The sequence below is a fragment of the Gobius niger genome (genome assembly GCF_951799975.1).
Source record: "Gobius niger genome assembly, chromosome: 16".
Taxonomy (NCBI): Eukaryota; Metazoa; Chordata; class Actinopteri; order Gobiiformes; family Gobiidae; genus Gobius; species Gobius niger.
In genome coordinates, this window is record NC_136867.1 from 13,660,187 (window position 1) to 13,675,815 (window position 15,629).

The 15,629-nt window shown below is 39.7% G+C and overlaps 2 protein-coding genes across 2 annotated transcripts in view; both read right to left on the bottom strand.

The window, feature by feature from the left end:
* kiaa1109 (KIAA1109) overlaps window positions 1-3,382 on the bottom strand; it is a 40,370-nt gene extending 36,988 nt beyond the window's left edge. The window contains exons 1-7 of the mRNA XM_079572924.1: window positions 3,251-3,382; window positions 1,821-1,932; window positions 1,608-1,724; window positions 927-1,005; window positions 778-842; window positions 446-638; window positions 26-107 (exon numbers count right to left, since the gene is read on the bottom strand). Coding sequence (XP_079429050.1) covers window positions 26-107; window positions 446-638; window positions 778-842; window positions 927-1,005; window positions 1,608-1,724; window positions 1,821-1,908 — 624 coding nt within the window. The 5' untranslated portion in view covers window positions 1,909-1,932; window positions 3,251-3,382. The remainder of the gene's footprint in view (window positions 1-25; window positions 108-445; window positions 639-777; window positions 843-926; window positions 1,006-1,607; window positions 1,725-1,820; window positions 1,933-3,250) is intronic.
* A 597-nt stretch (window positions 3,383-3,979) lies between these two features.
* On the bottom strand, window positions 3,980-13,413 carry c9orf72 (C9orf72-SMCR8 complex subunit). Its single transcript, XM_079574026.1, has 10 exons — window positions 13,246-13,413; window positions 11,850-12,348; window positions 10,002-10,097; window positions 9,651-9,715; window positions 9,081-9,153; window positions 8,756-8,872; window positions 8,322-8,557; window positions 8,194-8,251; window positions 7,617-7,726; window positions 3,980-4,886 (listed from the first exon to the last, which is right to left on the bottom strand). Exons 2-10 carry the CDS (start codon window positions 12,294-12,296, stop codon window positions 4,700-4,702), a joined length of 1,389 nt encoding a protein of 462 aa, XP_079430152.1. The 5' UTR covers window positions 12,297-12,348; window positions 13,246-13,413; the 3' UTR covers window positions 3,980-4,699.
* Window positions 13,414-15,629: the final 2,216 nt, after the last annotated feature.

The window sequence follows — 15,629 nt, forward strand, 5'->3', positions numbered from 1 at the left end:
AAGCATGATGTTTGTCTGGTCTTACAGTGCTGATGTTGACTTTGATAACGGGGATGAGGGAGCGCCATGATGACGCAGGATCTGGACTCTCTGCTTTGATGTTTACACTGTGGACAAACAACATTATTCAGTCTAACTGTATTTCTACAGCAAAACTAGATTTTTCAGATGTCAAAAATGTGCTCTTATGATTAAGAGTCACATTATTTTACTGCCACAGAGGGTCATAATTCTCTAAAACAAAGGCAGGTTATTAAGACTTTTTTCCGCCTTTGTCAGTAGGAGGAAACAATATTTTTGAGAGATTATTCGTAATTTCAATGCCAGCAACATTTGCATGGGGTAAATGAGCAGAAGGCAAATTACTATTACCACTTTTTTACCCTCCTGTAATCAAAAAGTGAAGTATAAAATCTTGGTTTGACTCCTGGCACCAAAAGCTCACCTTTCAAGGTTCTTGTCACCCTCTTCCTGTTCCTTTTCTTCTTCTTCCTCTTCCTCTTCTTCTTTTTTGGGTGGAATTAGCGTCGGCTCCAAGCCAAAGGTCTTCTGCAGTTGGGCATAAAGGTCTGTTCGATTGTAAACATGAAATTCAAACCCGTTCACCGTCACATGGAGCCTGGTTTCAGCTTTGGGATCTGGTAACAAGAAACACATGTGTAAGAGACAACGCAAACAGTTCAAACTAGAACAAGTTCATCTTTACTTTTCACTTTCCACCCCCAAGAGTAACTTCCCTTTTTAGTAAGTTTCCTCCCAGAGACAAAACTGACTTACCGTGTTGTTTTTGTTTTGGGTTGTACATTTTCCACCATCGGAATATAAGGAAGCCATCTTGTATCCTATTACATAAAAAAACATCAAGTCAGGAACAAGCTGGAAATGGAATAAAAAAAAAAAAAAGCAACAGCAGCCAAATATGGTACCTGATTGACATATCCTGGTTGATGAAGTAGACGTCTCTGAACATGACTTTCCCTGACAGCACAGAGAAAGAAAAGGAGCCTGGGGAGCAGATTTTACCCATTTACATCATGTTTTACAGTTAATAAATATTTCATCACCAAGCTGTTAATATTTTTTTTTTCTTTTACTTTTTTTCTGTTCTTAGATGCACATTGTCCTGGCACTTGTTTATCTGAATTTCCTTTTCCTGACCATTTTTTCACTACTTTGGCTTTTGTTTTAGTTGCTCTGCAGCGCCGAGGCTTTATGAATTTCAGCTTATGTCAATGCTTTCAATAGAGATCTTAGGAGGTTTTAAATTTGAGATGACTGTCATATATTCTGGTACCACAAGTTAAATATACTTTAGATAAGAGAATGTTTAAAAGATAAATAAGCTTGGACGTGAGTGGCTGCTCACTTTGTAGTGTTAACTATACCTCTGCCCAACATTTAAAAATTTAATGCAGCTGGAGCCATTACTCCAACACTTCCTTCTCTGTTAAAGGGCAGTAGATCAATGTCTCCGGTATCACGTAGCAATGTAAAGCCTAAGAAATCTTATTCCACATAAAAGCACTGCACTATTAACATGAAAAGTGCATCATTATGGCCTTTAGCTGTTTGTTTACTGCTGTCCAAAAAGCTGTAGCATTACGCACCAATATGAATGTAGCCATCTTTGTAGAGTCTGTTGATGATGAGGGTGAGGATGAGGCCAATGTTGCGGGAGTTGTAATAAGTTAAATATATGATCCATCCACAGGACAGAATAGTGGCTAAAATCAAGATAAGACAAGTGTTCAAATATAGACATTTTCCATACAATTTACTCGGACATTTAACATGATTGTATAAGAGCTTATGGAACCTACCCACAAGGAGCCAGATGAAGTTGGAATTGTGTTTTGTAAGAAACTTATCCAAATCCACAACGCTGGGAAATGTGTTGTTCCCATCCATGGTTATGGACTCTCAGTGTAACGTCTAAAAAAAAAAAAAAGACCAATCATACACTTTGGCCCTGGCAACAACATTGTTTATACAAAAGTAAAATGATTTACTTTTCATGAACATGTTTTGTTTTATTATTAAAATAAACCCACTTTAACGAGATTACATCCTCACATCTGGTACATTCACTGTCCACCCACACCTACAAGTCATGAGTTTAAGTACACATGAACAGAAACTGAAATCTATTCTAATCCTTTTAAAATGCCAAAGGATTAACAAAGAAAAAATGTAAATGCGTCTCTTGGAAAGCATGTAAGCAAGTATGAGGGCTCTGTGGAAACATGCAAGCCGATTTGAGTTTTGATCAGAACACATGCAGAGGCAGCGTGATCATCTGGATCTCTGTTTTGTGTTGTAAAACTGACTGAGTTGTAAATGAATGTGAAAAAAATAAATCTGCCTCTAAACTACAGTCACTGGTGTCTCTACATGTCAAAGGAAACTGAAACCAAGCATGTTCATTTAACAGTAATACAATCATCCAGCAAAACATTCCCAGTTCCAAAAATGTTGAAAAGCAAGTTGAGTTCTCCAGCCCCCAGAACAACAGTTTCAGCAGTCATTAAAAAGCCTGGGTGTAGCACTATGCCAAATTCTCAGTCAGTAAACAGTGACATACAAACATATGATTAGAAAGGTGCAAATAAGAATCAAGCATAAAAACAGATTACATAGAAATAACTAGGAAACGCCTGTATCATAGTATCACAATGAGAATAGTGATAACCACAGGAAGAGACACCTAAGGACAAACTATAAACACAATATTCTCACTTAAATGTGGACATTCAATGTGCCTATCAAACAGAGACGGGCCGGGTAATATGTGACGTTCTACAGGGCTAGCAATGAGACACCCTGTCCTCACTGCATTGTAATACCATCGTAATCACAATTAATTTACAATAAACAACAATCTGCAAACAACAGACAAATGAATAATGTAAAAACAGAGCCAATGCCATTGCCATCATGAATACATCTATGTTATGCCTTCAACTAATCCCCACTAGTCTTGACTGTTTCCACATAAAACTCATAACATCAACTTGTTTAGAAGTAACATGGTCCGATGTTTTATTTGTAGCATAAACCTAACAGCTGACATATCCTAAACGGGGGCTCCTTCGTGTGTGACGCTGTAGTATTGTATAGAGCAGTTATTAAGCTAAGCGCTAATATCATACTGTTAGCAGGAAGAGCTAGCGAGCTAATGACAGCAGGCCGCGCCCTGTTACTACTCTTTTAAATACAAATGTAGACAGTTGCGGCAAATACCGTAAAGTACCTTATTGTTCTTGACGCAGCATGTGGTTTCATCTTTCCTCCGATTTCTCAGGAGTAGTCCTTTTGTCTTGTGAGACATTGGAGCTGCTAGCATCCTTTGCTCAATATTTACCTGGAGGAAGGCCAGCTGACATCTCTTCCGGCTCTGAAGCGAACGGTCACAAAATCAACCAATAGGAAACAGCCAACCCCAGGAACTGGCCAATGACAAAAGAGAGGCGTGAACAATGATAGATGCGTAAAAGATCGACACCGCTTTCGACCAATCAGCGTCAATGTTTTCGTAGTAGTGTCATTCCATCCCTTTGCCATTGATTTTGGAAGCCAAATTAGGAGAGGACCCGCTTGTAGAAGTGATGGTTTTATTCAATTAGAATAGTAAGTGTTTAACGTCATTAACTCGAAACTTTTATCTCACAGACACATTTCTGATTCTTTCTTTGAGCAGTTACTGTAAAAAAAAAAAAAAATAGCAGTTGATTAGTCATGTTTCAAACATGTCATACGCCTTCAGAAGACATCTCTCCTATTGCTTGAAGCTATTAAGCATATTATTTAAAGAATGGATCAAAGTATGCACATGCAACTTATTAGGCTGCACTTAAAACAAAGATCCCCAGTTGCTTGAATGCTTATGCAAGCCTTTATGTAGGTTCACATAGAAGACGTTGATTATAACTTATAACAAAAAACAATATTGAATATTCTGACATTTAGGCAAATAAAAGATTCAAATTGAAAGAACATCTGGAGAAAACTGAAATGAACAAAGATTTCACATGCGGGACATTAGCAAAAAACTTTATTGTTGTAGTCAGAAAGAATTGATTTTGGCACATTACAATGTCAACATCATTTCCATTCTCCATTATCAATTGTCCCATCACAAATTAATGTGCTGGAAATAAAACACATTTGAGTGTTTGCTGTGAAGTTGGTTAATCTGAACAGCAAATATCTGTGCTGTTGCCTTGAAGCGGGCCCAGCATCAGAGCAAATCCATTTTACACACAGCTGGGCAAACATGTAATGACAACAGCAACAGACAAATCAAATTTAAGCAGGGCATTCATTTATTGTTAGTTAATTTCTGTGTGTTCAAAGGCAGCTAAATGATAATAAAAAGTGTTATTTGGCAAATATCACTCATATGCATTTTATTCTTAAAACATACTTTTACTAACATAAATAAAAAATAGGGCATGTAAATAATTTAACTTGCACAAAATAAATTAGACTTTTGTAAAACATTAAAATATATCACAGCTGGTAAAGGCAACATAAAATAATTTGGCTCATAATAGCAGTAACATTATACATCATCCATGCTGAGGATATAAAAGGCCAATCATAATATTTCTCAAAAATGATAAGGGCACTGGCACTGACTGCATGCTTCTAAAAAAACAAAAATAGAACAGGCAAAAACATATACCATCCAGCCTGAGAGTCAGAAGCTCATGAGTGCATCTCTTTCTTGCATGCTAGTATAAAATGGCTTTCCAAACACAAATGAGTGGAGGCCCGCTCTTAACTTTTCAGCAAAGGCCATAACAATGTTCAAATCGCCTTCCACGGTTAGGTCCAAGTCTGTTTTGAGATTACGCAATGACCGAAAAGGCTTCTTCCCTTTTTGCCTGTGAAAAGAAGGAAGAGAGAAAATTATATTATTATAACGTGTAACACAGTACTGGGGGTCAGACGATTTTGCATTCATATCTTGCTGGGGTGTGCAGCTGTGCGCAACGCTGCCATGCTACAATAAATTATGTATGCTTCAAAGAGGGATAGCCACGAAGCATAAGCAGTCTAGCGGGGGCACCTGTTAAGTAGCTTGCCCTTGGACCTCACACTGTAAGCAACCCCGAAGGCAAGACTTGATAAACACTTCTCTATTCTGATGTATATGGAGGATATTGGAGGACCATTGATCACAATTGAATCAAAATCACACATTTTAATGTTCGCAATTACAGGTCAATATGAATGTAAGACCTGCAAAGACTTCAGTAAACAAACTCCAACACATGCTATTTGTATTAGTTTAGCAGATCATATTCATATTCACTGTCAGTGTCACTGGACACGCCCTACACTTCAGCTACAGAGGACAGATGATGACTCAAGAACCTTCAGCTAGGATTTTCCTTGTAATGTTAATGCTGAGGTTATTTGAAGTGAAACTGGACAGCTTCTTTATTTTGTTACAAAACTAATTGCAATCACTATTATTGGTAATGGTAATAAATTGCTTCTCATTAAGAATAATTATAGAGTAATGCTAATATTCTGGATCGTATCCTTAGGCTAATTTTCATCCGTTTTCCAATTTCCCACTCTCGCTCATAAACACTGAAGGTAACAAGTACTGACCAGTAGTTTTTAGAAGTCGGAGCAGGAATCAAACCAATGACCCTCAGGTTAGCGGGCGAGCGCTTTCCCACCAAACCAACACCACCCTCACAATAACTTCATGTAAGTGCAACTATCAGACTAAAGAAATGATAGAAGAAAGCAACAAAACCCCAAATTAATAGTATGTAAAGTAGTATTCATTATTCAGGTTTGTAATGTACAGTATAGGGCTGAACGATATTGAAGTAACTTGCGATATGCGATAAGGCTGTGGAATATCGCAATAACGATATTATTGCGATATTTCACTGAACCATTTCATGACAACGTATTCCATTCAAATTAAACACAAATTGCAAGAAACTACTTTTTCAGCAAATTGTGTCAAAACAAGACTAAAATTGAGCTAAGTTAGTACATGTTTAACTAAAACTGAACCTTTACACATTTATAAGTTCAATGCATTGCTTGTTTTTGGGTGAGTCAATCTCAGTCGGATGAAGGGTTTAGTGATGTTGTGATATATTGTGGCTCCTTGCGATATGTATATTGGATCACGTAATATCGCGATACGATATTTTTTGCATATATTGTGCAGCCCTAGTACAGTACATAACTGATGTGATATGATGGAATGGTGATAACCCATATTTACTAAAGTAAAGTTAAACACAGTTAGAAGGTCAGTTCATTGTTTGGAAGCACTGGGTGTGTCCCAGATGGACCAAAGAGGAGGTCACCATACGGCCGAGGAGGAGAGGGAGTACATCAGTGTGAGTGGTTTTGGAAACTTTTCCAAAAATTCACTCTCGTTTTAATCAAAATTCTAGCGTACAAAAAATTACTTGTACATGTAGTTACACATTGGTCTAGGTATGGGTGTACATTATGGTAAGGTGACTTTCTAAATGTTTTGTCCCAATCATTTTGCTCCAAGTCCTCAAGTTGGATTTAACGTCCATCATTCTCTTGCTCGGCACAAAATTGCAACAGAGATATTGAATTTGTCATACATAGCTAACTTTGAACATTCATCATTTTATAGACCAGCTCTGTAGTGCTAAAATATTATCATTCTTGACCGAAAGGCTTTTGCTTCATAGACCTGTATACGTCTTTACCTTCATGAAAATCTCTGCAACTAGAAACTCACCTCAACTCTTTTTCTTCAAAAAATGTCATCCTTTTTTTGTTTCCTGCATAATTCCATGTGTTCATTCATAGTTTAATGCCACACTCAATGTAAATAGTGTTGAAAATAAAGAAAAGCCAAAACATTAAAAGTACTGTCATAAAAGGAAAAACATGCATTGTTAAAGATGTGATCAAGAATGTCAGAATTTGCTAGCTTCCTCAAATGAACGCCATTTGAACACAGCAATAAGCCCTTCCTCATTCCACTCTTAGAGCTTTGCATGCCCCTTAGCGTACCGCTGTCCATCTTCATTTAAGTCACTGTCTTGGAAGCAGTTAGAGATCGCTGTCTAGTGCCTATTCTCCACAAACATGTTTTTGTTTTGGCCTCTGAATGTGGCACATGGGTATTCCTCATTGTGGCTACATTTGACATATGCTTTTGTCCATGGCTGGCAGATGTTTTCCAATTGAACCTAGCATTGTCAGCCCATATTTACTTTATACGTGGTCATTTGTCTCGCTGAGTGGACTGTACCCTTGCCGCCAGTGAAGCAAAGCCCAGAGGATTACATTATTAACTACAGAAAAACATGTCTGTGTTGACTCCCGCTTTGAAAAGTGCATCAACAACAAAGCTCTAAGCTGCCTTGTGTCCTAAGGGGTGGCCAGCGGTGACATCCCTATCAAGGCAAGGTTGCGCTACTGCACTACAAAGTTAAACACTATCAAGGGCATGAACAGAAGGCATAACTAGCCAAGGTATTTGGACTTTCAAGCATTCTTTGTGTAATGCAGAGTGAGCGAATTAGAAAAGGGGCGACGCGGGGCAACAACACAGAGAGCTTTTTGTGATGGGGATTAAAGACGACTCTTACGTTTCGTCCTCGATGTACTTGAGCAGTGTGAGGGCTTTCCTGTGGAGCAACAGCAGGAACTGGGCCAGATAGGTGCTCCGCAGGGACAGGCCGGGCTTCAGCATGAACACCTGGGTGTGACAAGGGACGTCAGTTAGTTGTCTAGGATACGGCTCGGCAGGAGCGACACCAGTTATGTACGGTATACTGAGCATGCTGCCCCAACCACTGAGCTAACCTTGAGGAAGCAACATATTGCAGTTGTCGCGACAAAAAAAAACATAAAGAGCACCAGGGGGAGACTGGCCATGGAAACAGATGATGCTAACGACCCAGGACAATGGGCCATGTTAGCTCAAGATTGCATCAGAAATGTTCAGGGTGCATTTGTATTTAATTGCCATACTCATTAGCACTGTACTATGAATGGGAGGATACATTGTTTTATAACGACCTATGGACAAAAAAGTGTATCCATTATTTTCAAAATATTACACAAGCAACAATGGGTCATAATACGAGCAAATGAGCAAGTATTTTTCTTTTCCTCAAACTTTCCAAACAGTCTTTTATTGTATAGCAGGTGTTGTATACTAACCTCATCAATGAATGACTTCACCAAAGTGTCTTTGTGCATGACGTCTTGAAATATATTTCTAAAAACACAAAGGTAATAGTTATATATATGTTTATGACGTTAAAACAAAGAGTCCACTTGGTTCTCACAAATCAGGCGTAAAGGTCTCATCGGTGTGAATAACTGTGTCAGGGGGGATTTCGTCCTCACTGTCGGTCCTCCACAGGGCACTCAGCTCTGACCGCATGTAGCGCCGCTGGTTATACGTGTGCTCATGGCACGGCGGCATCTGCTTCACCGTGTTGATGTCAACGTCAATGTGTGTAGTGGGATACGGGGAGTACAACACCTGGCGAAAAGGCAGAACAAAGCTGCCTGTGGAGTCCTGGGGTTGGGGACAAAAGCATAATCACTACTTAGTGTATTTCAGTTGTAATAAAACGTGTCAAAACTTGTCACGCCTACACAGAATCTGGTTCTACAATCTAAAAACAACTCAAAAGAAAATATATGGAAAACATAAAGGGGAAATATAGATAATATTAGAGAAATCCAGAGCACAATCTGACTAATAAAATGTTACCTTGAGCAGACCTTGAACAAACAGGCCAGTGTCATATTTGAACGAGGAGTCAGCTTTGCAGAGGCGTGAGCACTTCCTCTCAGAGGGGGTCAGGAAGAGGCACAGGGTTCTGACAATCTGCCAGAAAGAAAGGTACAAGGTCACCGCTTCAATTTTTGTATAAAATATTTATGTAAAGAATTCAGGTCAGGTTCTTTGCACGTATCCAGCAAGCACAAAAGTCAAGTTATAAAATAAAAAGGTTTAGTGCTATTTTATTAGAGAATTCATTCAAACTAACAATTCTGTGAACAGGTGATGAAACAAACAATCTTTTAAGAGTTACCTTATTTACTTTTTCTGGATTGCTCCCAACCACTATTGAACATCCACACGTCTGGAGATGAGAGCTGACGGCCCTGATGTGCACGAAGACACAAATATAAATGAGACGCTATGAGAAAAAAGAGGACATCTCTATCTATGGCAGTTTTTAAACTTAATTGTCAGGTCAGAAGTGTTGCCAGATTAAGGCAATTACTTAAGCAATGCATAGATTCTAAAACATACCTGTGGGCAAAGCACCCTCGACTAATCCGATTTTGATTAAAACATTGATCGACATTGTCAAACTTTTGTCCACTTTTATCCTTATGACACAGGTGAGTGGGCAAGGATTAGCACATGCTTTGTCATCTCCATAGGACGCTGAAGCTCCCCTGCTCTGCTTTGAGCGATTAGGCACTTTATTGTCAGAATGTACTTTCCACAGGCTCTCGACACTAAGCGATTTCAGCCTTTTCTCCGGGGGAAAGTCGGATAAGTGGAAAGCCATTATTTATCATCGTGGGCCTGATAGGTGTTAAATGGGCAGTGTTCATCATCTGTCTCCATTTGCCTGTACTGCAGCGCTTACTTGTGGAGGAAATCCTCGTGGCAGCTGTCCCCAATGTCATCGTCATTAAGAACGGTGTCTTTAATCTGCGCAGCAGGAAAATGAAAAATCTATTATTAATCTTAATTAATCCTAATTAAGACAAAAAAAGAGAAATGAGTAATTGTATTGACAAAACGCTTACTGACATTTTTACCCCTTTGACCATAAAATGAATTGTAAGGTGTGTAAAATTCCAAAGAGAAACAAACAGTCTTAGCTTGATGACACATAAAGACTCTAAGGTGTGCCATTTATAAATGTGTCTGTATGAGGATATGTCAACTCAAATGAAAAGAGTGCAAAGAGACTGTGGACGCCAACAACACTCACGTCAATATCGTCTGGGACACTGTGGGTCTTCATAGATGCCAAAAGCTCCATAATCGGGATGATCTCCAAGCCTAGCACCGATATAATGTTGTAGCCCTGGAAGCACAACCACAAATAAAACATGCTCCTGCTATATTACGAGCTGGTGCATGTTCCAGTATTAGTGCCACGTTCAAAGATCAACTCACGATCACAACCCTTTTCATCAATGTTAGCCTTTACCTGACAGCTACAAAACATTCATATTGAATCAAAACCCACACACACAAAAAGATATGCCCTCAAAATAAAACTTTGAGGCGTTGTAAAATATTAACTGTGTCAAGGGAAGGCATTGAAAGCAGAAGGAGCTGTCACACAAGGTAAAACAAAACAAGACTTGTGATATTGAAACAATAAGGACACCGAGGCCGGCCGTCAACCTGAGCTGACCTGACTTTCTCCATCTGCAAAGCTGCAGGTTCTCTCGGCATGTGGCTATTTCATTTTGCAACACTTTTATTATTATATTATTACATGCGCTTTAGTTCCCCCCGGTTGGATCGTTCAGTGCTAATTAGCGGGTTGCCCCTCTGTGTTGAGAGACTGCAACTTTATTATTCTGCCAATGTTGCTACACGCCGTAATGAGTAAAGCCTAGGTGATGAATGAATTTAAGTTAAAAACGTTTTAGTCCTTCTGAGGAAATTGAGTTGGTAAGTAGCCTGCTGTGTATACAAGGACAAAAAAAATTGTAGATCAGTGCTAGTGCGGTGTCATTGAGAAAGTGTAATTATAGCAGGAATTTAAACACACAGAATTTTCTATTAAAAACACTGTCATTTTTGAATAAAGGACTCTAAAATAATAAAACATGACCATACTAAACTAATAATTGCAAAAGTGTTGTGGAATCTGAAGCAAATTTACATTTTAACCCACATCGCAGACATCAAAATACCAAAGATCTCCACTAATTTAAATCAACCACAAAACAATAAAATTTTCTAGCAACAAGGACCTCTGTACTGTACCAGACATCACCAGGGTGTACTTGGACATTAAACTGGACTGGAGCAAGAACAAGGACTACACTCTACTTCCTGGGGCCCAACATAAACAATTGTGATTACTTTTTTTCATCCTAACTCAGCGCTTCCTCTCTTGGTTGCGACTGTAACACAAATAATTTCCCCTTGATCGCAATACATGCTGTTTTTATGCTTTCCAAAGTACCCTTTGTAGAAGGTTCATACTGTCTTCTTAGGTTAAGGCTATTATAGTTTTGTTTCTTATAGTAAGACAGAAGGTTTAGTTTACCTGCTTGACTAGTTTCCATCACTTCCTGTGATCTTCCTCAGAAGCGACACATGGTGGTGGAGGTGTCGTGTTGTAGGCAGCTTACATGGATTTTCCAGTCAGTAGGGAGAGCTTACGCCCCCTACTGACTGGCGCCTTCTCCAGGACGGCGTCCCAAGTGTGGGATAAGGTGTACGCTCCCTCGTCCCGGTTCATAGATGTGGTCATCCGTGCCGAAAGTAACAAGTATCACCGCTGGATCAGAGAAGCCATCGAGATCAGGAAACGTGCAACAACATCTATGAACCGGGACGAGGGAGCGTACACCTTATCCCACACTTGGGACACCGTCCTGGAGAAGGCGCCACTCAGTAGGGGGCGTAAGCTCTCCCTACTGACTGGAAAATCCATGTAAGCTGCCTACGACACGACACCTCCACCACCAGGTGTCGCTTCTGAGGAAGATCACAGGAAGTGATCAAAACTAGTCAAGCAGGTAAACTAAACCTTCTGTCTTACTATAAGAAACAAAACTATAATTTCCAAAGTACGGCGAAATTGATTGCTTACCTTTTGCATCCAAATGCGTCCCTTGCGGATGACGTGCTTGAGCCTCTCCACGCAGATGGCGTGCAGCGGTAGGTAAAAGGCCAGCTCCGTCTGAGGCAGGATAATGGACAAGGCACATGTGTTCTTGTCACCTTTCAGCTCGCCGTCAAAGATCAGTGACACTATGATGACGCCCTTCTCCGCCAGCACGAAAAACTTCACATCCACAGCCCCGCATTCGGCACTGCGCAGGATCTCCCCGTTCAGAGTGTGGTTGGCTAAAAATGTCACTTCTCCATCGCTGAGGTACATGAGCTGGTTGCCCTTGGGTGACCATATGTGACGTACGCGAGGCCCCAGGATATTGTCCCAGTAGGCAAATGTGGCAGCAAGCAGCGGGCATTCCCCATCTACGGCCACTTCGGTCTTCGCCACAGCAGGAGACTGAGGTGGGCAGCCAGATGACATTGGAGAGTGTAGAGAAGTCACAAGGCTCTTCAGAGAAAGGCTAGATGTGCGTCTGCAAAAACAGAAAGCAGTTGTTTGTTTTGCAAGTGCATTCGTCGTGGTATGTGTAAAAGAAATGAAGACAAAGATACACTATGCTTTGAAAAAACTAAAGAATTTGCAACACTGATGTAACTAATACACATTTTTGAACATTATGAGCTTAAAAAATTCTTCTTGAATAATGCATGATCATGATTTAAAGGTGTTGGCCCATAGGTTTTCTTAGACAGGACAGCACAGAGTGAAGAGTAGGGACATTCAGAAGACGGGACTCAAACCTATGATGCTGTGTGTGTGTTTGTGTAGCCTTAGCTCAGTTATCGAGGCACAAACAAATGTGTTTTTAGGTTCTAAGGTTATTAAAGTAATGGGCACCGATTCTAAAAGTATGAAATAAAGTGCAGTGTAGGTAACAATCTACAATCTAGGTATGGTTTAGGATCTAGGTCTAAATGATATCTATTGTGATATGATATCACTATAAATAGATATGTTTGGCTTTTCATAATGCACGTGACACAATTACGCAATTAATCTAAAAATAATAATATATCATTTTGCCACCATGCCAATAGAATAATCCACCATCGCTCTCAGGCCTGTGTTTGTCACTGCAGCTAGATCATGTCCATCAGCTGACTAGTTACTTAATGTGACTCTTGAAATCACAGCTTTGAGTAGATTCATGTTTATTATGAGATGCTTTATCAAGATCATGTGACCTAGACATGCCCAGGAAACTATAAGAACATGATACTTCTGTCACTGTAGCTAAATATTTGAAAATAGAGCAAAAAACAGTATCTGTTTTAACCTAAATGCCGCTTTTACAGTCAACTGGTTAGCTTTCTAACAGCAAAGCGATAGCCAAAACATATATGGTAATAAAACATGCTCAGCGACTTACTTGATGTATATTTTTTGCAGCAGGTCACAACAATACCTTCATGGATAAAGCACCGAGCAGCTGTTGTCGCATCATCCTCGCTTTAAAACCGTATTTTTCCCCCACAAAATGAACCCTTATTTGACTTGCATCTCCGGTGCACAGCTACTTCCTGGAACGTCAGTCTACGTCACCGCGACTGCCCATGTCATACGCAGCGCCCTCTGGTGTCTACGTCCCGTCATTATACCTCAATGATGTCATTCTTATTCAAGGCGTCAACCTGCACAAAATGAGTTATTAAGATCCATTTATTAGAGGTCTGGACATACAAATGAATGTATCTGCAGGCAAAACACCGTGCGTGCCCCTTGTTAATTTCCTTTTTCCAGCATGACATTATAGCCAGAGCCAGAACACATAGTCTATCTCTCTCTTCAGTCAGGCAGAAGATTATTATGTGTGAAGAACATCTTCACGGCACAATTATATTTCATTTAAATAATATCCGGTTGAAGGAATTAGGCCTAATGCTGGTCACCCATGTGGTTCCTATTTTTTGTTCACCCACCCTAGAGGTAATCATCTATAAACTAACTTAAATCACAAGGGGGGAAAATATAACATAAATAAACAAACAAACAGATTAATTCATCACCACACAAAAATAAAACAGAGGTATAAAGATTATTAAAAACAAACAAACAAATAGCCTAAAGCTCCTACACATGCATTATACCAGTTGCGGCATTACTAAATGTTTGGATCACTATATCAAGCTCAGGCCAGCGTGCCAACACTCCCTGCAACTCCCTTAGTCTCTGCATTTTCTATTCCTTCAAGAATTCCTCCTGCGGCCTACCCCAACCCCATGACTACAAATCGCACTGAATAAACCAGGAAGTTGTAAGGCTTGTGCTATACCGAGGATCTCCCCAGTGGCCTTCTTGCTTTTTGCTGGTTGTTAGCTCACTGTCTTGGTTTAATTCCTTCTTGGTCCTATGTGCATCCTCCCTATACTAGCTCCCAGATCCCCGAGGCAAACAGCTGATGAGTTTGGGGCCACACCACATCTATATAGCTGTAGATCATTGGCCATTTAAAGGAGCAGCAGGGCAAATGTGCTGCGGATTGCTTTTAGTGTTTTGCCTCCAAGCCTGTTTGTCATCTCATAGTCGCCTTACGTTTTTGGATAATTTATGAAGCTCACAAACCACCTGCCGCTATAATGTCTTTGTCTGGTGAGAAGGATTCAGCCCTGTTTTTAAAGAGAAGGTTTTCAAGGTCGGTAGGAAGAAATTTGACAGTGTCCTGGTCTCCACATGTGACCCTCTGATGTTATTGCACACTGGTGATGTAGTGAAGTCTTCCTGGAGGTGAAAATGAATTTTTACACCTAGATAAAAGCTCCACAAGGATCAAAGTCCCATTAGGGTGACACATTATTTGAGTGAATTAACTTCACTTTGTCACTTGCCATGCTCATGTGCTGGGAATGTCAGACTGTCTTTGATTCCAGGGTAAAAAGAGTTTTCTTTCAAATTGGGGTTTTGACTTTGGTGTCTGCTGTAAATTAGGTGGATGATACATGTTGATATGAATTAAGGCAAAAATGTATCTTATATATTTCAATATTGAGAAAGAATGAATAAAAACATGAACACAAAAAAGCTCTACAAATGCAAACAACAGCTCAGTTCACATGGTGTAATGTGATTCTTAAAAAACATTTTTTATTACCAACATGTTTCTTCTTCAGTTTCAGATTTAAAACACCACGTTCATAGTACTTTGCTGTCACACTTTGGGCACCGCATTTACATCAAGTAACATTCACATATCCACGCTCTCATTCTCTCACTCAATATGCTCATGTGTGTCGCCCAAGAACTGCACTTGTATTTAATGGGATTAAACCCCCAACCCTTGAGTAGGCAAATGCTAAACCAATTGAAACACTATCTGGTGGTTTCTAATAAGCTGAAGTGCCGTCATGCACAAGCTTAATATAGAGCCTGCTGTTACGTGTAAGACCTGAGGTGGCAGTAGTGAGTATAAAATGACCAACTTGCATTTAGTCTCTTCAAGTATTGCATTGTTAAAGTGATATCTTCAGCATTTTTGGGGGGGCCTCATTTCCTCGTTATCCAGAGTGTTGTTGATTTCCGGATTTTTTTTAAATTTTTCATTCATGCAGGCCCTATATTCGAAGAGTTTAGTGGTGCTAGGCTAGTGCATGTCTATGGTAACTAATAGCCTGCATTAAAGATATAACTTATAACACCAGACCACCCATATAAATGTCTGTGTTGACGGAATAATTGTTTTAATTCAACCATTTAGCATTTAAAATAACTTATATTTGAGCAGCATTAGCATCCTGGTTGTAAGATAGCGGCGGCGTG